The sequence below is a fragment of the Diospyros lotus genome, chromosome 2 (genome assembly GCF_014633365.1).
Source record: "Diospyros lotus cultivar Yz01 chromosome 2, ASM1463336v1, whole genome shotgun sequence".
Taxonomy (NCBI): domain Eukaryota; kingdom Viridiplantae; phylum Streptophyta; class Magnoliopsida; order Ericales; family Ebenaceae; genus Diospyros; species Diospyros lotus.
Window position 1 is genome coordinate 28936586 of NC_068339.1, and position 23811 is coordinate 28960396.

General features: G+C 35.8%; 1 protein-coding gene and 1 long non-coding RNA gene across 2 annotated transcripts; both read left to right on the top strand.

The window, feature by feature from the left end:
* Positions 1 to 954: 954 nt before the first annotated feature.
* Positions 955 to 3240, top strand: LOC127795705 (uncharacterized). The gene is made up of 3 exons (XR_008021850.1): positions 955 to 1148; positions 2616 to 2665; positions 3178 to 3240. It is a non-coding gene; the product is annotated as an uncharacterized LOC127795705 (long non-coding RNA).
* A 5082-nt stretch (positions 3241 to 8322) lies between these two features.
* LOC127794760 (uncharacterized) lies at positions 8323 to 10294 on the top strand. Its single transcript, XM_052326005.1, has 3 exons — positions 8323 to 8532; positions 8740 to 10224; positions 10286 to 10294. The coding sequence occupies exons 1-3, from the start codon at positions 8323 to 8325 to the stop codon at positions 10292 to 10294; spliced, it is 1704 nt and encodes a 567-aa protein (XP_052181965.1).
* Positions 10295 to 23811: the final 13517 nt, after the last annotated feature.

Sequence of the window (23811 nt, forward strand, 5' to 3'; positions counted from 1 at the left end):
GCAGCCACCAAAAGTATATTATTAGTGACGGCCACAAATGGCGGCCACTAAAAGTGGATTATTTGTGACAAACATATGTGGCGACTACCAAAAGTGGATTATTTCTAACAAAAAAAAAAAAATTATTTGTGATAGTCAGTACGGGCGGCCACCAAAAGTACATTATTAGTGACGGTCATAGATGGCGGCCACTAAAGGTCAAGTATTTGTGGCAGCCTAACATAGCGGGCACTAAAAGTTTGGGGACGTCGAGCACACTTTAACAACCTTATTTGTGACGGCTGGTTAAGACTGCCACTAAAGGTTTATTATTTGTGACGGCCAGAGTTGGCGGTCACTAAAAGTATATTATTTCTAACAAAAAAATAAGATTTTTTGTGAGGGTTAGTAAGGGCGGCCACCAAAAGTACATTATTAGTGACGACCACAGATGACGGCCACTAAAGGTCGAGTATTTGTGACAGCCTAACGTGGCAGCCACTAAAAGTTTGAGGATGGCTAACACACTCTAACAAGCTTATTTGTGACGGTCAGTTAAGGCTGCCACTAAAAGTTTATTAATAATATACTTATTCTGAAAAAGTATATTTTTATATTCTTAAATTATAAAATATAAAATATAATTAATAATTAAAAACAAAGTATGTTTTTATTTCAATATACTTTTATTTCATTCTTCTTTAATATTCTTAAAAAGTATATTTTTTACAACTAAAAAATTTACAAAAAAAAGAAAAAGATATGTTGTTTATTTTTCTTTTCCTTTAAAATATAAACAAAAGTTTAAAAAATATCTAAAATTTTCAAAAACTAAAAAATATATTTTGATTATTTTTTTCTTTCAAAATATAAACAAAAGTTAAAAAATAAAATTTAAAAATAAACAAAATATATTTTTATATTACCCCTTCATTTCCCTCCCTCATCTCTCCCACCTCCTTCATTTCCCTCCATCTCCCTCTCTGTCTCCTTTCCCGCCTCATTCATTCCCCATCACCTGAGTGCAGCGCGCAGCATCTCCTTTTCCAGCTTCGGCTCCTTCTCCGGCTTCAGCTCCTGCTTCGTCTCCTTCGCCACAACACCTTACTTCCGTCTCCTTTGCGATAACATCTTGCCTCCATCTTCTTCTCCGTCTCCGGCTCCAGCAGGTATATCTCTGATTTTGTTACAATAGAGAACAAATTTTGTTTTTGGTGCTTAGAGAATAAATTTTGCTTTAGGTTTTGGCTTGGGGATGTACAAGGTCGTGAGGATTTTATTCGGTTTTTCTTCTTCTTTTGATGGTTGATTTGAATTGCCTTTGGTTTGGTCTACGCTTAGTGTTGATAAAGCAGAAGATGGCTGCCGAGGAAAGCAAGATCAATCAGCTCAAAGTATTGAGTTGGATATTTGGAGGAAAAAAGGGGGAAATATTAATTAATTCAAGTAGCTGTCTCTTCTCTTTTTTTCTCTCTTTTTTTGTTTTAAATTTTCTTTTTGCTATATATCTACATGAGATAACGAGTTTTTTTAGATTGCTGTCTTTTTACGGGTTTTAGTAATCTTTGCAAAAATCAGTTTTCAGTTTCTCTCTTTCACCATTTCCCTCTTTTCCTGTTTTCTTTCCTCCTCCACATCCTCTGCCTCTGGTGCCTATCGTTGTTGCCTCAGGAGCCTGACGATGAGTTCTATTATTAATAACATTTAATACAAAAAATTATCTCTCTTTGGATTGCTTATTTCATTTATGGTCGTATATCCTTGTCATGCATCATTTCTAAGTAGCCAAATGATAGGTTGGTCTGCGGTAATCTTCTTGTAGGCTACTGTTCTTTTTGTACTTAATTTTGATAAGATTAGTATTTCAGAGAAATGAAATTCAATTCATTTGTTCACGTATATAATTGTATATGAGGAAGATGGTTGTGATCTAGAGGATTTATATATGTACTTGTGTATGTATTAGGAAATTGTTATTTCTAATTTTTGGATTTAACTTATTCTTTGTGTTGATTTACAAGATCATTGTCTTGGCATATGTTTGCAATTATTGTCTGTGGTGAGAATTGGATTAGTTTGGGCTGTTTGGTTTGGTTTGCTTTACTTTCTTTTTTTTTTATATTCTTTGTCCTGTCTCCATTTTCCATCACATTATATTTTCAGGAAATAGTTTTCATATCTTTCGTAGTTTACTTGGCATATGAAATGCTTCCAAGCTAATAGTGGAGTATCAGTTCTGCTGCCCTTAATTTTTGTGTTTGTTGTTGATCTGCTTCATTTGCATGCATTTTAATACTTTGATATTTTATCCAAAGGCTTTGGTATTAGCAATTTAGTTCTGCTGCCCTCTGTTTTGATTTTCATAGCGACTTTGACATATTTCTTCTTTATCCTATGTGATTGCTTTGCTGTATAGTCCTTTACGTGATTAGGGTTAATGTGCCATTCATATGGTTCATGTTGAATTCATTTTCTGAGATATGTGTAATACAGAGATCTGATGGACCTAGCTTGGATTTCGAGTCCAATGAATCAAATGAACAACAATTTCTCCACATTATTAACTATGAAGATTATGTTTTTCCCAATTTAACTTTCTAATTTGTTGGTATTTCAACTTTCATATGCATGTTCAGGCAAGGAAGAACCTTTCAATGGAAACTATTGAATTTTCCTATGAAGATGAGTAAGTGATTCATCAATCCATCCATTTAAACTTTGCAAGAAAAACTAGTTAGTGTTTATTAAAAGTTGTTTTTGCTACTAATTTTGTCTAGTTGTTATTATTAGGATAATTGTCTCACCAATATTTTTGTTTAATTGATTATTAGAGAGGCTAGTCAAATTGTGGTATGTATGCCTCAGATATGGCTGAAATTTGAAGCTGTGCTTCTATAATACACTATTTTGTAATTTTGTCCTTGAGAGAAACCTTTTCATGAACTTCATGAGTTGAATCTAATGATCTATTATTATAAAATGCCACTACTAGTCATATTCTACGTACTTTTTTATTTTTAACTATTTTTCTTGAATTTAGTGATGAGTCAATAATTATTGCGCACATCTTAATCTGATTGTTTGTAGCTTGCTCTAAAATGACTTTAGCAAATGAAATACAAAAAACTTGTTTGATGTTAAAGCATTCAACCTTTACTAACTTTGAATTGTTCAATCTGTCAATTTTTTTACCGACAGGGCTGAGATTGAGAGGCTTGAGGCAACCAAAACTGATTTGCAAAATCAAGTTGAGGAACAGGTAGGAGCTTTATTTTCTTATTGGTAAAAATTATGCTTCTGTTAAATTTACTGGATATTGCTTAATGTTTTTTCCCCTTCCATTTCCTTTCGTTGTACGCTAAAGGAAATGCAGTTGTACAAGCAACTCTGGAGAGCAAAAAGAATGCTTTGCTTGAGCGTCGTCTAGCTCTTGAGCAAGATGTATTTGCTACTTTTGATCTTTACATTCTTGTTGAGCAAGATGTATGCATAAGAAACTTGTATTTGTCTATGCTAGAATGAGCCATGAAGTGGTTGGAGATTGTTCATTTCATACAGTGCAATACTTACTGTCAATTCGTTAGAATTGATTCACCAACTGGTTGGACATTTTTCTTTATCAAATATCAAATATTTGCCTGCCTACTCCTAATTCATAAAGTAGTGGTGGTGGTTATTATTATTTCTTTTTCCAGCGGTTGTGTTCCAATCGCCTCTCTCGCGACTTGCCAGGTCTGGATTAAAGCTAGCTAGCAATGCAATGTTAGATTTCTCTATTAAACTGTCCGGCCGTCTGTCAACCCATATTACTGTCAATGTACAATGTATAAAAGAGAGTGTACTACTGCCGTTTGGATGGGTGTAGTCTTTATACATGCTATGTTTTCTGTTCTCTTAAAATTTTGGTCATAATGGCTCTAAAACGTGTTCATACTTTATGGAGAATTATTGTTATTGTTAAATTAGTGTTCTAAAGTTTCTTGATGATTAAAATGATGTTTATTTTGGATGCAATGTATTAAATTAATAGGGTTTAAAATATAGAAAAACAAGCTAAAAATCACTTTTTGTGGCGGCCAACAAAAAGTGGTCACTAAAAATGTTTATTTTGTGGCGGTTAAAACTATCACTAAAATCTTATCATATGTGACAACCAGTGAAGCCGTCACAAAAAATTCATTATTTGTGACAACGGTGGCCCTCACAAAAGAAAATTAAAAGTGACAGTCACTAGTCACTGAAGAGTGATTGCTTGTGACGGCTATGACCGTCACAAAAAATAACATTAGTGGCAGAGGATCATGGTTGTCACTAAATTTTTTTTTGTGACAGTCACACTCAGTCGCCACTAAAGGGGTATTTTTAGTGACAGCCAACCAATAATCGCCACTAATACTATTTGTGACAAACTTTTTAGTGACAGCTTGTGGCGGCCAATTCGGCGGCCACTAAAACTTTTAGTGACAAGTTTTTATGCTTTTAGTGACGGTCATGGCCTCCACTAAAAGTCAAAATTCTTGTAGTGTTCCTTCCTATTGGGTTGCCTTTGTTAGGTTATTGTGGCTTGTTCATATGGGATCATACATTCTCTATTCGTTGTTATACTTACTGAGCATTGTGACTTATTATTTTGCTTTACATCATCCAAGTAAAGGCAAAAAAAGGCTGAGGGCGAGTATAGCAGGGGCTAATCTCGTGTCTATAGATGTATACAGATCTCACCTAAAGAAAAGGTCTTAGGGTGTGTAACGCCCCGTATTCTAAATATACAATGAAGCTGTATGATATTTATTATACGCTAGTAACAACCTCAGGCGTTATTGGAAATCCTTTATCAACGGAAGCAAGAATCGTACCTAAGTATGCTAAATAACTAGGATTTCCACAAGTTTAATAAAAATCTATCACGCACCAACATATAAGAAACTATAGCAGCCTCACGAATACATGAATTTGTGGTACAGCCATAGAACTATACACAAACACCATACATTCTTAAGTATCTTAGTTGCTATTTACAATATAATATTGGGAATACAAGTACTACACTTAGGTTACAAGTATAAACAATGATTTTGTAAACTAAAGATCCAAAACCTCAAAGCTAGCTAAGCACCACCTCCTTGCCTTTAGCCAAACTGGAACTTGGGATACCTGTCACATCTAACACACTTGGAAAGTTGAATGTTCCAAGGGTATGAAAGACCCAAGTTAGATAATTATATCTAAGTGAGTGGCACAAGAAAGGAAACAATGCATACAAGAGCAATATGCAGTTATGCTATGAAATCTTCTCGATGGCAACCATGCCAAAAGGTTGCCTTGTTTGAACCTCTCGACCCCCTTACACAGGCACGAGACAGTCCCCTTACTTGCCATGGTCGAACCTCTTAGCCCCCTTATATAGGCACAAGGTAACCCCGTTACATAGGCTCATGTGGTTAGCCCCTATACACAAGCCCCCGTGGTAGTTCACACATAACAAGCCACCAACTAGCCACAACCACCAAAACAACATGATGTATGAAAAGTAGAAGGAATATGATATGCAAACCACAAACCACGCACGAAAGTCATCATGTTCAAACTCAATACAAGCAAAGTAGAATGGATATGTCCGAAACAAAAGAAACATGAGATGTAGGCAGCAAACCACCCACAAATAAAACCAAGAGTAATTAAGAAGAAGTAAAGTAAATACAAGAACAATTTACACGCACAAGAACTACTCACAAATGAAACAACAAATGGTTAAAATAAAGCAAAATACATGCAAGAGCAATTTACATGCACAAGAACAACTCACAAATGAAGCCAAGAATGTCCAAGATGAAACAAAAAGCATGCAAGAACCACTCACCTTGACTGTTTACCTTTGAAAACATTATTTACGATGAGCAAAAATGGGTTTCCTGCAGAAAACATGAGTTTCGGTAGACCAAACCTCAAATATTTTTACATAGGAATGTTCCCAAGAAAATAATAAGCATTTCTGGAAAATTTGAAAGATAGAAGATGTCCCACATGCCCTCATGCACCCCAAGAAGGTGGTCCATGCGCCTAGACGTGCGCCTGTAGTGCACGTGCTGTTTTTTTCTCTGGCAACTGCAAACTCCCTATCTGGTTTTTCGGTCATATCTCTCTCGTTTTAGCTCCGATTTGACCCCTAATTTGAACCTACAACTCCCTCTCTTCCCCCTCTACAGGAATATAACAAAGAACGAAACTTATCTAGCCATTTTTTATACTATTTAGCATAAACTCCGAGGAAGACCCAAAAACTCCGAGAAAGACCCAAAAACTCTAACTAGGCCCGTTCTCCCTCGTTTCTCCACCGATTTCTCTCATTATTTTTTTAGAATCTTCCCCTCACTCTCAAGATCTTATTCCTCACCTCACATCCTCTCAATTTGGCATAGTTTTGTCTCAAACTCATTGGCATGCCCAAAGTTTCATCCCAAGACCTTAATTTATAGGTTTTTCCGACCAATCATGTGCCGCCACCTACCCCGCCACTTGTCCCTCCATTTGTGGCCTTGATTCTCATGCCCAATCCTATGCTTCCACTTGTCCAAAACCAAATTGAATAATATTTGGAATCCAAAGTCATATTTAATAATTTTTGAAATCCAAAATGATTCAAAGTCATATTGGAATGAAGTTTGAAATCTATTTCATTTAGGTCCCCAAGCTATCCTTGAATCTTACCAATTCCTAGGTCTTTTAGTAAATTACACTTGTTCCTAGTTTTTTTTTCAAAAATTGCACTTCTACCTAAACTTCAAAATTACGATTTTTTCCCCTAGTTCAAAAACTGAACCTTTGTCTCAGGGATTTCATAATCCTTTAAAATATCTTATTTCCTTAAATATTTTGAGTCTAAAAATTTTGGATACTACAGAGTGTTTGGTGATGTACTACTAGAGCTAGATAGACTCTTATTCCACGAGAATGTATGTATGTTTGGTGGTTATGACCTAATTATTATGATTCAGATAATGTATCTTTTGTTTCGGTTGAATGTGTATGCTTAATGGTTTCATTATGGTGTTTCCATATGAGAATTTATGTGGCATGTTATGGTGGTTTGGTTTAAGTTGTTTTTATATCATTCTACTAATGACCCTCTCACACGGATCCTCTATGTTAGCAAGGGCTTCAAGAGGCGAGTCATTACAAATTAAGAGGCACACGAAAATTTCCCCCATACATGCCCTCAATGCTTAAGTTAATGGAAGTCATGGTGAAGCAAAGATGCAGATGAAGTGCATGTGAAATTTCAGATGAAGGTTGTCCAGGAGAAGTAGATTTCTCCGAGAGAATTGTGGTTGTGCGGGTGCTAGAAGTCCAAGGGTCGGGAAGAAGATCTAGAAGTCGAAAGGTTGAGAGGTATAAATACCCTTTGCCTGTGACTGGGACATGTAGCACTCACACACAAGGAATGTTGATGTGAATCATAAGGGAGTTAAGGCAAAGGCTGACCAAGGACATGAAATTACAAGTGATGGGCCAATTACACGTTCAAAGGCTAAGCAATTACAAAAGGAATTTGAGTTATTCATTGGAAAGAGTCCAGCCCACTTGGAGGAATTAAAGCCCAAATTAATCACTTTGCTTACTTGCTTGGAAGATCAGCCACGAAATTAATCAGAAAGGAATCTTGGAACCTTCATATCTCTTTGATGGCTTGGAGTTAAGAGGCGTGCCATATGTCATTGGAAAACTCACGATCTTAGTAGCAATTTCTTGTATTCATTAATGCAATTCCGAAATTCCAGCTATGATTTATGGGCGATTTAAGTTTGCTTGGCAGAACATTATGAAGAAGCAGGAATTCAAATTTATGGGGAATCAAAGCGCATTTATGGCTTTGTCTCCCACTTTGGCTTTAATCTCTTCCATTTCCTAAGCTTCAGATTTATGGAGAATTGAAGCATTTAAAGGCTTTGTTTATTATGTCTCCCACTTAGTTTAATGTTTCTGTTTCCCATGCTTGGAGGGATGTTCCAAGAGTTATTTTTTTATGTTTCCCATGCTTGGAGGGATGTTCCAAGACTAGTATTTATATGGTTCCTCTTATGTACGTTTTTTGGTTAATGAACATTTTCATCTAAATGCAGAAAGCATTTTTATAAATTCTTATCTAAGCTTTCTTTTGCTTAGTGGCGAATTTCCTTGGATTCTTATCACTCTTCCTTCTTCTTTCTAAGAGTGTGGCGAATCAACCCTAGTGTTTTCTTGTTGTGGCGAGTTTTCTTATCAACAGGAAGGTGCTGGGTTTTCTCTTTTTTCTCTTTGGCATTTTGGGCACATCATATTGGTATCAGAGCATAGATTCTGATCATGGCTGGAGAAGACATCCCAAGAGGCATTTCTATGGAGCAAGCTCAAATTATGAATCTCCAACGAAGGCAAGAAGAGATAATGGAGCAGCTTGCACGTTTAACTCAAGCATTTGAAAGGATTGGAGTTCAGCAGCAACCTCAAGCATCAAGGAGGGTTGTTCATAATGATGAAGGTGAAGAAAATGCAACTGGAAACGATGATAGTGAAGTTGAACAACCATGGCAAAGGAGGCAGTAAAGAGATTCGGGAAACAACATCAAAATGAGGATTCCACCATTTAAAGGGACTAGCTCACCAGAAAAATACTTGGAGTGGGTGCAACGAGTGGAAAAGGTCTTCGAATATCAAGAATATTCTGAGGTACGAAAATGCCAACTTGCAACTCTTGAGTTTATAGATTATGCTAATCTATAGTGTGAAAATTTAAAAGCACAACGTAGAAGGGATGGAGAAGAGGATGTTAGAAGTTGGGGGGTTATGAAACACCTAATGAAGAAACGATTTGTTCCAGAATACTATAAGCAAGAGTTGTATATTCGCTTGCAAAGTCTTAGGCAAGGTGGCATGAGTGTTGAGGATTATGTTAAAGAATTTGAAATGTTAATGATGAGATGTGAATTACAAGAACCTCAAGAGCAGACCATTGCTAGGTTCATAGGGGGATTAAATAGAGAAATTGCCAACATTGTGGAATTACAACCTTTTGTGTTCTTGGAGGATATCATCAAACTTGCCATTAAAGTGGAAAGGCAGCTAAAGCGCAATCCAACTAAGCATATGGTGTCTCGGCAAACTGGTAGCAAAATAACCAACTCTCTATCTACGCCAACAAGAGGCTCATTTGCAGATTGGGGTACAAATCAAAAGGAGAAGGGGGACTCTAGCAAACCACCAGCAAGAATGGGCAAAGAAAAGGAGAAAGTGGGTAACCCTAATCCTCCACAAAGGAGCAGGGATATCAAATGTTTTAAATGCCTTGGCCATGGTCATATTGCTTCTGAATGTCCAAACAAAAGAGTAATGGTTCTTCGGGGAACACAAGAAGAGGTAGAAAGTGAAGATGAGGCAGCACTAGAAGAAGAAGATGAATGTATGGATGAAGAAAGTTTACATGCTGATGATGGGGAATTACTTATGATTCGGCGATCCTTGAATTTACAAGCAAAATTAGATGATGAGCAGCGTGAGAACATCTTCCATACTAGATGCACCATCAATGGGAAGTTGTGTGGAGTAATTATAGATGGAGGAAGCTGTGCTAATGTCGCTTCTACTACTATGGTGGAGAAATTAAATTTGGCAACAACAAGGCATCCCCACCCATACAAGCTGCAATGGTTGAATAATAATGGAGAAGTAAGGGTTACAAAACAGGTTGTTGTGCCATTTTCAATTGGGAAGACCTATAAGGAAGAATTGTTATGTGATGTGATTCCAATGAATGCTACTCACTTGCTTTTGGGAAGGCCGTGGCAGTATGATAGAAGCGTTATTCATGATGGATTCAAAAATACATACTCTTTTGTCAAGGATGGGAAAAGCATAAGTTTGGTCCCTCTTAGTCCTCAACAAGTGCAGCAAGATCAGCTCTTAATGGAGAGGGGAAAGAAAGAAAGTTTGCTTGCAGGTAAGAAAGAAGTAGAACAAGCCTTGTCCATTCACAACTTGGTTCTAGTGCTAATTGTAAAGGAAGCAACATCAGACAAGGTAATTTCTTTACCACCACAAATCAAGAAGATCCTCGAAGAATTTGCTGATGTATTTCCAGAAGAGATACCAAACGGGCTGCCACCATTTAGAGGGATTGAACACCAGATTGATCTCATTCCAGGAGCCACCTTACCAAATAGACCGGCATATAGAACCAACCCAGAAGAAGCCAAGGAGTTGCATCGGCAAGTAAGTGAGTTGATAGAAAGGGGATACCTAAGGGAATCGATGAGTCCATGCTCTATACCAGCTCTATTAGTACCAAAAAAAGATGGGACTATGAGAATGTGTGTGGATAGTCGGGCAATCAACAAGATAACAGTGAAGTATCGCTATCCAATCCCAAGGTTAGATGATATGCTTGATGAGTTACATGGTTCCAGGTTGTTTTCAAAGGTAGATCTCAAAAGTGGCTATCACCAAATTCGAATGAAGGAAGGAGACGAATGGAAAACAGCATTCAAAACAAAGCATGGATTGTATGAGTGGCTGGTTATGCCCTTTGGCTTGTCCAATGCACCAAGCACCTTCATGCGATTGATGAATCGTGTGCTCCGTAAGTTCATTGGTAAATTTGTTGTGGTTTATTTTGATGATATTTTGATCTATAGCAGAACTCTTGAAGAGCATTCGGAACACCTTCGGGAAGTCTTTGAAGTATTACGGCAAGAAAGGCTATTTGGCAACTTCAAGAAGTGTCAATTCTGCCAAGACCAAGTAATCTTTCTTGGTTTCATGGTGTCACGACATGGGGTTGAAGTTGATGAGGAAAAAGTCAAAGCAATCAAGGAATGGCCTATACCTACTAATGTTTCAGAGGTAAGGAGTTTCCATGGACTTGCATCTTTTTATAGGAGGTTTGTAAAGAATTTCAGCACTATTCTTGCTCCACTAACTGAATGCATCAAGAAAGGAGGAGAATTTAGATGGAATGAAGCCGCCCAAAGAAGTTTTGAGCTGATCAAGGAGAAATTGTGCTCCGCTCCTATTTTAGCTCTTCCAGATTTCTCAAAGACTTTTGAAGTGGAATGTGATGCTTCTGGTGTGGGAATTGGGGCTGTTCTTATGCAAGATAGGCGTCCCATAGCCTATTTTAGCGAAAAGATGAGTGGAGGAAGTTTGAATTACTCCATCTATGACAAGGAATTCTATGCATTAATTAGAGCTTTGGAGACTTGGCAGCACTACTTATTACCCAAGGAATTTGTCATTCATACAGACCATGAGTCTTTGAAGCACTTAAAGGGGCAAAACAAGCTGAATCGTAGGCATGCCAAATGGATGGAGTTCTTAGAAGCCTTTCCATACATCATCAAGTACAAAAAGGGAAATTCAAATATAGTGGCAGATGCATTATCACAGAGGTATGCTCTCATTACCATGATGAATGCTAAACTATTGGGATTTGAATTGATTAAAGATCAGTATATGGATGACCCAACCTTTGCTTCTACTTACTTGGTTTGTGAGAAGGGAGGGGCTGTTAATGGTTTCTATAGGCATGAAGGGTACTTGTTTAAATCCGGGAAGCTTTGTATTCCTAATGGATCTATCAGGGAGCTCTTGGTAAGGGAAGCACATGGGGGAGGTTTAGCTGGTCACTTTGGTGAAAAGAAGACTTTGGAGCTGATTAAAACACACTTCTATTGGCCTTCAATGATTAGAGATGTGCACCGAGTTCTTGAAAGGTGCGTAGCTTGTAAGAAGGCAAAGAGCAAGGAAGCTGCTCATGGATTATACATGCCATTACCCGTTCCAGATCAGCCTTGGATTGATGTAAGTATGGATTTTGTGCTTGGGCTGCCAAGAACACAAAGAGGAAAGGATTCAATTATGGTGGTTGTTGATAGGTTCTCAAAAATGTCTCACTTTGTGCCTTGCCGCAAAACTGATGATGCTTCTCATGTAGCAGACTTGTTCTTTCAAAACATTGTAAGATTGCATGGAATACCCAGGAGTATAGTTTCAGATCGGGATGCAAAATTCTTGAGTTATTTTTGGAAGACATTGTGGAAAAAGCTTGGCACAAGGCTGCTCTTTAGTACTGCTTGCCATCCTCAAACCGATGGACAAACCGAAGTGGTAAACCGAACACTTTCTTCCTTACTTAGAACTATTGTTAATAAGAATTTGAAAATTTGGGATGAGTGCTTGGCTTTTGTTGAATTTGCATATAATAGAAGTGTGCACAGTGCAACTAAGCATTCTCCATTTGAAGTGGTCTATGGATTTAACCCCATTACGCCACTTGATCTAGCACCACTTCCATTCAAAGAGAGAGCATGTTTGGATGGGGAAAAGAAGGCTGAGTTAATTAAAAAGTTACATGAATATGTGAAACAACAAATAGAGAAGCGAAATGCAGCCTATGGGAGATTGGCAAATAAAGGGAGGAAGCAGGTTTAGTTTAATCCGGGAGATCTTGTATGGATTCATCTTCGAAAGGAACGATTTCCAAACAAAAGGAAGTCCAAACTTATGCCACGAGCAGATGGTCCATTCAAGGTATTGGAAAGGGTGAATGACAATGCATACAAGATTGATTTGCCTGGAGATTACCAAGTGTCAGCTACATTCAATGTAAGGGATTTAACACCTTATTTAGAGGACATCGAAGATCTGGATTTGAGGGCAAATCCCATTCAACCAGGGGATGATGATGTGAATCATAAGGGAGTTAAGGCAAAGGCTGACCAAGGACATGAAATTACAAGTGATGGGCCAATTACACGTTCAAAGGCTAAGCAATTACAAAAGGAATTTGAGTTATTCATTGGAAAGAGTTCAGCCCACTTGGAGGAATTAAAGCCCAAATTAATCACTTTGCTTACTTGCTTGGAAGATCAGCCACGAAATTAATCAGAAAGGAATCTTGGAACCTTCATATCTCTTTGATGGCTTGGAGTTAAGAGGCGTGCCATATGTCATTGGAAAACTCACGATCTTAGTAGCAATTTCTTGTATTCATTAATGCAATTCCGAAATTCCAGCTATGATTTATGGGCGATTTAAGTTTGCTTGGCAGAACATTATGAAGAAGTAGGAATTCAAATTTATGGGGAATCAAAGCGCATTTATGGCTTTGTCTCCCACTTTGGCTTTAATCTCTTCCATTTCCTAAGCTTCAGATTTATGGAGAATTGAAGCATTTAAAGGCTTTGTTTATTATGTCTCCCACTTAGTTTAATGTTTCTATTTCCCATGCTTGGAGGGATGTTCCAAGAGTTATTTTTTTATGTTTCCTATGCTTGGAGGGATGTTCCAAGACTAGTATTTATATGGTTCCTCTTATGTGGCGAGTTTTCTTATCAACAGGAAGGTGTTGGGTTTTTTCTTTTTTTTCTTTGGCATTTTGGGCACATCAAATGTGGTGTTCTACCTATCGTAAGATGTGGTATTGTCCCAGCCTCACGCGGTGTTGTTCCTGAGTTAAGCTCTTAAGAGTGGTTGGTGACAAACCCTCTTGGAGGAAGAAGAGCCTCTGTCTAGGTAGGCCATGTTATCCAAGATAATGTGGGGCAAAGTTATTCAGGAGAAGGTTCTGCCATATACTTTTTTGGGAGATTGGCTCGATTGGGTGAATTATGATATGTGATAGGTGTTTCCTCGAGAGAACTCATCAAAGTTCCTCGAGAGAACTTTTGTATCAGGTTGTCCGAGAGAACTTCATAGTGGATATATGCAGTTCCATGCATGACTAGGCAACCCTCGTCATCACGATTTTTGGAGAATGGAGACCATATATATAATTAAAAAGCATGCACATCAAGAGCGTCGCTTTTGAAGACTTTTCTCATCTTATTAATTACAAGTCAAACTCTTTTAAATTGCTGCATGTATGAACTGAATAATGGGGCTAATTGTTAATTAAAGAAAAATGTGGTAAAGAAGTCCGTCCAATCACCTTGCTGTTATTTTCCAATAAACACACACACACACACACACATATATAGTTGACAATTGTACTCTCACATGCCACGTCTATATGTATATAATATATATATATATACATCATTATAATAATTAAAAAGGTCGCAAGCAGAAGCAGCAGCCACAACTAGCTGGTACACCTTGGGCAACATGTTGCTAGCTATAAGGTCTTCATGTAACACATTATTTGTTTTTATGTTTATATGAGTTGGATCCTTTCTATTTAAGCCTGCCCACCTTACAAGACTTTTTGTCCTGTGAAGTGAAGGTCAGCCTTAAATTCTTACTTCCACGAATATTTACATAACTTGAACCGGCCCATGAGTTAAGAGTCCTACATCTTTAGTCCCAAAATGGCAAATTTGTACTGCTTTAGTTTGGCTGCAAAAACATTCTTTATTACAACAAATATATTTGCTTCCCAAGCACATGTTGCACTTTCTGGGGCCTTTTATTCATCGGCTAGCCCACTGTATATGGGCCAGATATTGGCCTGTCAAGCCAAAATGTAGGGTTTAGGGTTATCAAATATGTACAATTTTTGATGATTTTTTTGTTAGTGATATATATATATATCCTAGTACTAAATATAGATGATATCTAAAAGCGCATTTCAATGTACTCTTGCATATTGTAATTAAAAATATCAAACCTCTTCAGTGTATCATAAATGAGTCCTTAGATATCTTGTTAATAATTTCATTTTCAAGTTGTTAAAAATATGTAAACGAGATCCTTGAGTACAATATTTCTTAAATTATTATCGATTCTTATATTTCTTTGCAAGTCATTACCTCCATGGATTTGGTCCATGACATTTTACTGCCTGGATTAACTTTATTTGGTTTAGGCTTCTAATTTTTAGAAATTTTTTTCATTTTAGGATTTCCGAGTAGCTATCTAATCTTAATAAGAACCTTCATGTTGATCATGTGGGCTTGCTTTATTTGTTATTTCCTGAACATGTTTGATTATGTTAAGGATAATGCCTTGTAAGATAGTGCAATTGCAGCAGAGGATATTCATTTAGTACCAGTGACATGTCCTTGCTTTAATTATGATTTTTTACATATTTGATTAGGTGGAAGATAATAGTTTGGAAGATGGGTAAACTATGACCCCTGAAAATGCCTCTTGAAAGCTCATGTATTTCAGATTTCATTTAACTGTAATTTGCAATATATTGATACCAGTTAATTAGCAGTTGTGCATAATTAATTTCTCAGAAGGACAAGTATATATGGAATACAGCAAAGATCTCTTCGACCAAAAGAAAAAAAAAATCCTCTTGGAAATAAGAGTCCTTGCATAAAAAATTCTCAAATTATGATGTGAAAACACGCTCTAAAGAAAGGGGGGTTTCACGACACACATGGAGCCCGCCATTCCTTTAGAACAAAAACAACACATAAAACATAAAGATATAATGTGCACTAATTCACAATAAACAGTCAACAAGATCATAGTTCAGGAATAGAAAGTAAATAAAAACAGTTCCCTTGAGGCTACATAAGGGGCTCACCATTCATTGAACTCTATAAATAAAACAGAAAGATATAGCACACAGATGTATAGGAACGCTCCATGTCCAACCAAGAAGATCATAGTTTAAGATATTACAATTAATGCACAATATCAAAAGCCTAACTAGTAACTAACCAAAAGATGAACAAAAAAGACCAACAAATAATGAATACAAGAAAAAGGGGACATTCCCTCCCTCCCAACAGAAGGTAAACAAAAATGGTTCCCTTCAAACCATAAACTATGTGCCCAAATTAACACTCTTAAATTTCTACTCTTCTCCGCCAAATAAAATGAACAATATGTAATCTCAAGGAACAAAACAGAAACAGATGCAATGTCAAGAATATCATAGTTCATGATATTTGAATATTGTATACTCTAAAGATTCCTTGTTACAAGTATAAAACAGATTGTGGATTGATCAATTACACCACCTGAGTTTGTCGTTATGCTCAATTCAATGGTATGTTAATATGTTAATTCTAAAATTATAAATTTTGATTTTTTATTTTAAGTGATTATTTATGTTTATCTCCACAAATACTCTTCAAAGTATGTTTTCGTCTTTTGTATACATTTAATACAATTTTAATTATTTCAGGCATCAGATGCGCATAGTAGACAAGCGTCACCAGCAAAAAGGCCCTCATCTATATCTAGACATGACATTCAAGAGACATAGCAATATTCACACCAACAAAGTTGATGTATTGTTCAAATATATTTGAACTACTTGAATATTAAACTTTTTAAATTTTATTTAGATATGTAAGTCCATTTTGATTGGACTTTGATATGTTACATATTTGGATATTTAAGTTGGATTAGATATTTATGGTTTGCTGATTAAATAGATTGAGTTATTATATTGTGAATTTGGTATATAGGTTACAGATTTAATTAGGTTATTTGTGAGTTGGATATTTATGGTTTGATAATTAAACAGGTTGAGATATTGTGTTTGTGAGTTGGGTATACAGGTTATAAATTACAGGTTCTTTGTTTTGTGTGTTGGGTACAGGTTAGATAATTCTACAAAAATATCTAGATTTTTTCTTAGATATTTCTAGACACTTATTTATACTACTAGATATTCTTAGTCTATTCTAGAGATGAAACTCTCTAGAAATATGCAAGAATTCTTAATAAGATATTTTTAGTTCATTATAGAGATGGAGCTCTCTAGAAACATGCAACAATTCTCAATTCTCCTCCTTGGTGCATATTTCAGTGACTCCAATCATGTCTCGTAACTGCTCAAACTTTCCTCTTGACAGTGCTTTGGTGAAAATATCTACTAGCTACTCTTTGGCCTACAGTGCTTGAGTTCTATTTCTTTATTTTCTTCAGCTTCTCTAATGAAGTGGTACTTGATGCCTATGTGTTTAGTTCTACTGTGGTAAACTGTATTCTTTCCTTTCGCTATCACAGTAAATCTTTGTGGCTTCCTTTTGTGGTTCTCCTATGTCTTCTAGTATGCATTTTAACCATATAGCTTGGCTTGTAGTTAGTGTTGCTTCTCTGTACTCTGTTTCTGCCCGATGATTATGCTACTGTTGCTTACTTTTTCAATGCCCAAGAAAATATTCGTGTGCCCAGTCGTTATCAATATATCCATGTAGCATCAAGTCAGACATGGATCCGTACCATATGCCATAGTTCTTTATTCCTTGTAGATATCTAAGCACTCTCTTAGCTACTCCATGGTGAACTTGGCTTGGACTCTGCATGAGCCTTGATAATAAGCTTGTTGCATACATGATATTTGGTCTTGGAGTCATCAGATAAATAGACTTCCAATGAGACTTCGATAAACTGTGCTATATGCCTTTTTGTGTACCATCTTCCTTCATGAGTGCCTTGTTGTCTAGCAGAGTTGCCACTATTTTGCATCTATCCATCTTGAACTTCTTTATGAGACCTTTTGTACATTTCTTTTGTGTGATGAAGATCCCATCTTCTTTTTGACTTATTTCTTGGGTCTTGATATATAGTGTTGGTTCAGTTATGCTCCTCCTAAATCCTTACTCGATGAAATAGTTGTCCATCATGTTGTACCATGCTCATGGAGCTTGCTTCAACCTGTATAAGGCCTTCTTTAACTTGAGGACTTTGTCTTCTTGCCTTTGTATCACAAACCCATGTGGTTGTTCTACGTAGATCTCTTCTTGAAGATAACTGTTAAGGAATGCTGACTTCACCTGTAACTAGTAGATCTTTAACTTTTTCTATGCGCCTAGTGCTATCAATGCTTGTATTGTGTCGAGTCATGCTACTGGTGCAAATTCCTTGTCATAGTTGATTTTTGACCTACTGATCCTTCTGCAACAAGTCTTGCTTTGTGTTTTTGAATTGAACCATTAGAGTTAAGTTTGGTTTTGTAGACCCACTTAACTCTGATAACCTTTTTGTCTTGAGGATAGTCCACTAGCTCCCATGTCTCATTTTTCTCAATCATCTTAATTTCTTCTTCCATAACTTTCCTCATTACTTTTTGTTTTGTAACTACTTTGTAGATTTCTGGCTCCATAATAGTCAAGTTGCAAGTTTTGTATAAGTCTGCTAAAGATTTGGTTCTCCTCAGCAATGATTCAAGGGTTGAGTCATAATTCTCTATTGGTTCTTTTGTTGTAACTTGAACTGGTGATCCTGATTGATTAGTCACATTTTCTTGTTGTTGCTGAGCTGATGTCAGAAAGTCGATACATTTTCTTTTGATTTTCTCTGTCTCCCAGTTGTATACTACATCTTCATCAAACTGAGCATCCCTACTGATGATTAGTTTCTTTGTTTTGATTAGTGGTTAAATATGTCAAATATTATCATATTTTCATCCATTTTCTATCTAATAAATAAGATAATTTGGTATATTTATTTATTTATTTGCAAGGACTTATCGAAACTGTGCCTAAGCTGTGAAAATAGTGAAAGTGATCAAAGTCATATCTGAGTGTGTGGAGAAAGAACATCCGGATGTTACTCAGCACATACGGATGACCATCCAAGGCCATTCGGATATGAAGATGCTGCATTCGGATGTCCCTCAGCACATCCGAATACAAATGAAGAAGTTGCCAAGAGAGATATTCGGATACCTCACAACGTATCCGAATATCCCTCAACACATCCATATACAAGAGTAAAATCCAAAGAAGATACATCTGGAAATCATATAACATATCCGGATATTAATGAAGTCTCATCCGGATGCGTTACTGAAGCATCCGGATATAAGACACAAGACTCTCGCAACACATCCGGATATCCCACAATGAATCCAGATATCAGAGAAAAGAACCAAAAAGTAACATCCGCATGTCGCACCATATATCCAGATATTAGTGAAGCCATATCCGGATATTACATTACATAATTGGATACATGAGAAATTTTTGCACAAATCATGCTTTCGCACGATTGGGACAAATTGAGTGTACATCTGTTTCTTTATCTAAAAAGAAAGTAGGAGTGGAAATACTTTTAACAGGAGTATGAGGAGAGGAATGATGAGAAATGATAAGGAATTGTCGCACTACAAAAAAATCGACATTTAGCGACGATTTTTTTTTGCATTTAGTGGTAGTTTTTAACCGCCGCTAAGTAATTTAGCGGCGGTTTTGAAAACCACTGCTAACTCAGCCGTCACGGAGCGTTTAGCGGCGGTTTTCAGCAATCGCTGGAATAACCGCCGCTAATTTTAAATTTTGCGGCGGTTTTAAAAATCACCTCTAAATAAGTGATTTAGCAACGGTTTCTATAATATTTAGCTGCGGTTACAAAACCGCTGCTAAAAATTTAAAAAAAAAAAATTAATTTTAGCGGCGATTTCAAAACCACTGCGAAAATTAATAAAAAAAATTAAATTTTTAATTTTAGCGGCTGTTTCAAAACCGCCGCTAAAATTAAAAATTTAATTTTTTTTATTGCTCGCGTAGGCCAGCCTGACCCGCGCCCTGCCGAATTGAACCTCTAGTAAAATTAAAAATTTAATTTTTTTATTGCTCGCGCAGGCCAGCCCGACCCGTGCCTGGTCGACTTGCTTGCCCAGCCCTTGCTCGCCACATGGCGATGCTGGAAATTAAATCCCAACGCACTTTCCCCTCCCCAAGTTTCGAACCCAGGACCCCTTGTGCGTGCGCGCACACGCGAACCGCTTGATCTACGAAGAACCCCTTAACATATATGCATATATATATATATTATATACTAATCTAACAACTAATTTTCAGAATTATATTTTATATTTTTTAATATATATTAAAAAAAATTATTAATTGATTATTTTTTAAAAGAATAATAGAATAAATTAATTGATTAAAAATAAAAAAAAGAAGATTTTATATATTTTTTAAAAATTATTAAAATTTTGCTAAATTTATTTTTATATTTTTTAAATTAGATTTTTAATAAATTTTGCTGTAAATTTAAATGTAATTTTAAATTTATTTTTAAGATTTTATATTTATTTTATTAATTTACTTTTCAATTATTTTCTTAAGAAAAATTTAATTTTTTTAATGAAAATAATGAATTTTAATATTTAAGATTTTTATTTAATTTTAATTATATATATATTTTTAATTTAGCGGCAATTTTCAAAAACCGCCGCTAAATTTAATTTTTTAATCAATTTTACGGCGATTTTTGAAAACCGTCGCAAATATTATTTTATTTTTAATTTTTAATTATTTAATTTTTTGAATTTAGCAGCGATTTTTCAAAAATCGTCACTAAATTAAATTTTTTAATGAATTTTGCGACAGTTTTAAATAACCGTCGCAAATGTTAATTGAATTTTAATTTTGAATTATTTAATTTTTTAATTTTAGCGGCAGTTTTTCAAAAATCGCCGCTAAATTTAATTTTTTTTGAATTTTGCGACAGTTTTCAAAAAACGTCGCAAATGTTAATTTAATTTTAATTTTGAATTATTTAATTTTTTTTTGAATTTTGTGACGGTTTTTGAAAACCGCCGCAAATGTTAATTTAATTTTAATTTTAATTTTTTTTTTGAATTTAGCAGTGGTTTCTAAAAACTACCGCGAAAGAGAATTTAATTTTTTTATTATTTAATTATTTTTTAAATTTAGCGACGATTTTTTGGAAACTGCGGCAAAAAAACATGTTTTACTGAATTTTGTAGCGGTTTTATGAAACCACCGCAAAATTTTAAGAAAACCGCTGCAAAAATCATATTTTGCGACGGTTTCGAAACCGCTGCAAAATACCATGTTTTGCGGCGATTTTTAAAACCGCCGCAAAAAATCAATTTTTTTGTAGTGTTGGGAGATTTGAAAATTGAGAGTTCCGTTAGTGGAAGGATAACAAAAAATTTTCATAAAGGGACTAATGCTCCTTTGTGAGGGGGGGATTATGATACTTTTCTGAGGGTTTTTCCAGATCGTGGCTATCATCAAAGTCTTCTTACCAGTTACTTTGAAGCAGAGATGCAACTATTATCAATTTTTTTGGTTGCTTTATTTTCTTTATTTTCTTGCAATGTTCCTTTCTCCCATTTTAATCTTGTCTTTCTTCAAGAAACTCCATCTCAAGCACTTTCAGTTATGTAAGTTCATTTGCACCTTTGATTTTCAAAGTTAAGTTTTTGGCACTATTAAACACTGCAAATTACACACTGAAAGTTTACATTTGGTAATTTTGTTGGGTTTCTTGGATCCAAACGCAGCGAAAATTTAAAAATTATTTAGATCAACCAAACTCTTTGGCTAATCTTGAAACCCAAAATAAAGGGATCTAGTTTGCAAATATATAATCACTTCAAGAATATAAACATATAACGAAAATCAAACCTTTTGATTGTCCGATGAAGAATTGATGAATCTTTGTGCCACGAGGTGTTACCCACCCTCTATAAGTGATCCACACCAAAGAGATGCTTCAATCGATGTCTACGAGCACACCCCTTCGATCTCCTTGCATCAAGTATGCAAGATCTAATCCAACACTTAGAGATATGGTTGGTTTTTCTCAAAAACCAAGTTTCTCTCTCTAGGAAACCAAAGGGGTTATGAGACAAAATGGAGAGTCATAGCCAAACCCTAGTCAAACTAGGTATTTATAGTTGGTCCAACATATTATAAACATGTTGGGCCAAGGCCCAACCCAAAACCTAGTCAAACTAGGGATTTAAAGAAAATCCAAACATGTTATAAACATGTTGGACCAAGGCCCAAACCCAATTGTGGATTTCTTACCTTGTTTTACTTTTTGCTCATTTTGTCGACATCTTATGGACTTTTCCGTGAGTGCTAGCTTGCCCCAAAAATCCATGAATTCTTATGGGCCCCCAAAAAAACATTTTTCGGTCCCACTAAAATTTTCATGAAACTCCTCTTTGTTTGTGTGTGACCTTATAGGTTCATTATGAAAATGGCAAAGGGCAATTTATAGAATCCTACTTCTAATAAAACTCTTTGATTATGATCTTTAATTTATTTCATCACATGAGTAAAATTATTATCTTGCCCTTAGACCAAGATTGACGTCTAGCAACGTATCATGGCCCCCATATCATAATGAAATGCAAATGACACTTCTAATGAACCTTTCTGTGACAAGTTTCAATACTATTCGATCCCTCTATCATAATGCCCCGGTATAGTCTAGAAGTATGGTAAAATGTCAAACTTCTAATAACCAACACTATGTGTACGAATGTTAAGTCCACAACTCATATAGTCGAATTAATAACTCTTATTAATTCTCAACTATCTGCGTTGGCCAACGACTCCTCGAGTTGTGACTTCATCATTCACATAGGGCATGTACCTTTTAAATCTTACTAAGGTCGATAGATTCCATCTTGCGTACTCACCAACCTTCGTATGATTCGGATCATATTCAATAACCACCCTATTAGGGACCCATCTTATTGGACCCCATATAATGGCATCAAAACATGACACTCCTCATACAAGATAACTATGGTACCTCAGGAAAAGAAATTACTAGCACCTGTCGCCACATAGAACTCCCAATTGACATTTAGTAAGAATTACCATTTGGGTGTTCTCAAGTTAGGTCATTCAGTGAACTCATTCTCTAATGAGCACCTACACACTTGCATTAGTGTCACCACACAAGTAGTCAATGAGATCAACTACCCTCTTTACGAGCATGCATAGTGTGTACTGGTCTTGACGATACTATAGAGGCCCCACTCTATAGTCCTATGACCAGGAATAGTTAAAGAATGAAGTATCAGTCATTCGATCTCAATAGTATGATCTCATCATAACTCGATTGACATTACTACACTCTTTGGGACTCATCTAAATAGTAAAATATAAAGATGAACGTATTGCCACGTATTATAAGAGAAATACTGATATTAATCAAAATATGTCCAAGATTAATTAGAAATGCAACCAACTCACAACTCTTATGATTGGCTCCCAAGTTACAACTCTATCAAATTTTATGTTTCTTTCCTACCCTGTGACCTCTTACATATAATAATAAAGAATTTTGGCTAAACAGTCCAGTGCCATAGACTGCCCAAAATAATCAAACCCCATATGCATGAGTAGAAATCTGGTTAACTTAAGTGTTGTGTGTGCATTGAATCTTTGGATCTAAATTATAAGCATGAGCCTAGCTTGGAGTTTCCATATCATGTATGGAGGTTATTAGAACTGGAGATGCCATTATTCCCAGATTCAAATGAATTATTTGCTATTCATTCTGCATATTGAAAGCATCTTAATTTATGGTAGTTATTTAATATAGAATTTCTCATATCATGTATAGAAGTTACTAAATCTAGAGCTATCATCATCTTGGAATACATTTTAATAGCAGAACCTTAAAATTTATCCATATTTGTGTTTCAGTTATCTAGCTATTGGGAAGTCATGGGATTAGTATTGAATTTGCTTTGACGCAAGGGTTTCTACACTTAGTTACAGTTTACTGCATTTTGTAATCCTTAACTTAGTCAAACACACTACTTTTTAAATCCAAAAATTCTGGTATAATTATTTACTTCCAACGACAATCTCCCAGTGAATCGACTTGAACTCATCTAGAAATTAAATTTGTACTACACGTTCACTCGTACACTGACGAGTATAAACACCTCACTCTTATTTTCAATAAATAGCGTACTAATTATTGAGTGAGTGTTGCAGTCATGTTCTTAAGCTGTCGATTCGATATCCTTTTGATGTAGTACTATAGCCTAGGAAGATTCTTTTTTCTGTCTTCTCTTATAGTTAGCTCCGTTTCTCTTATGGAATGTGAGCATAGCAGATATAGCCAAAGACTTTGAGATGCTTTCCTGAAGGTTTCTGTCCACTC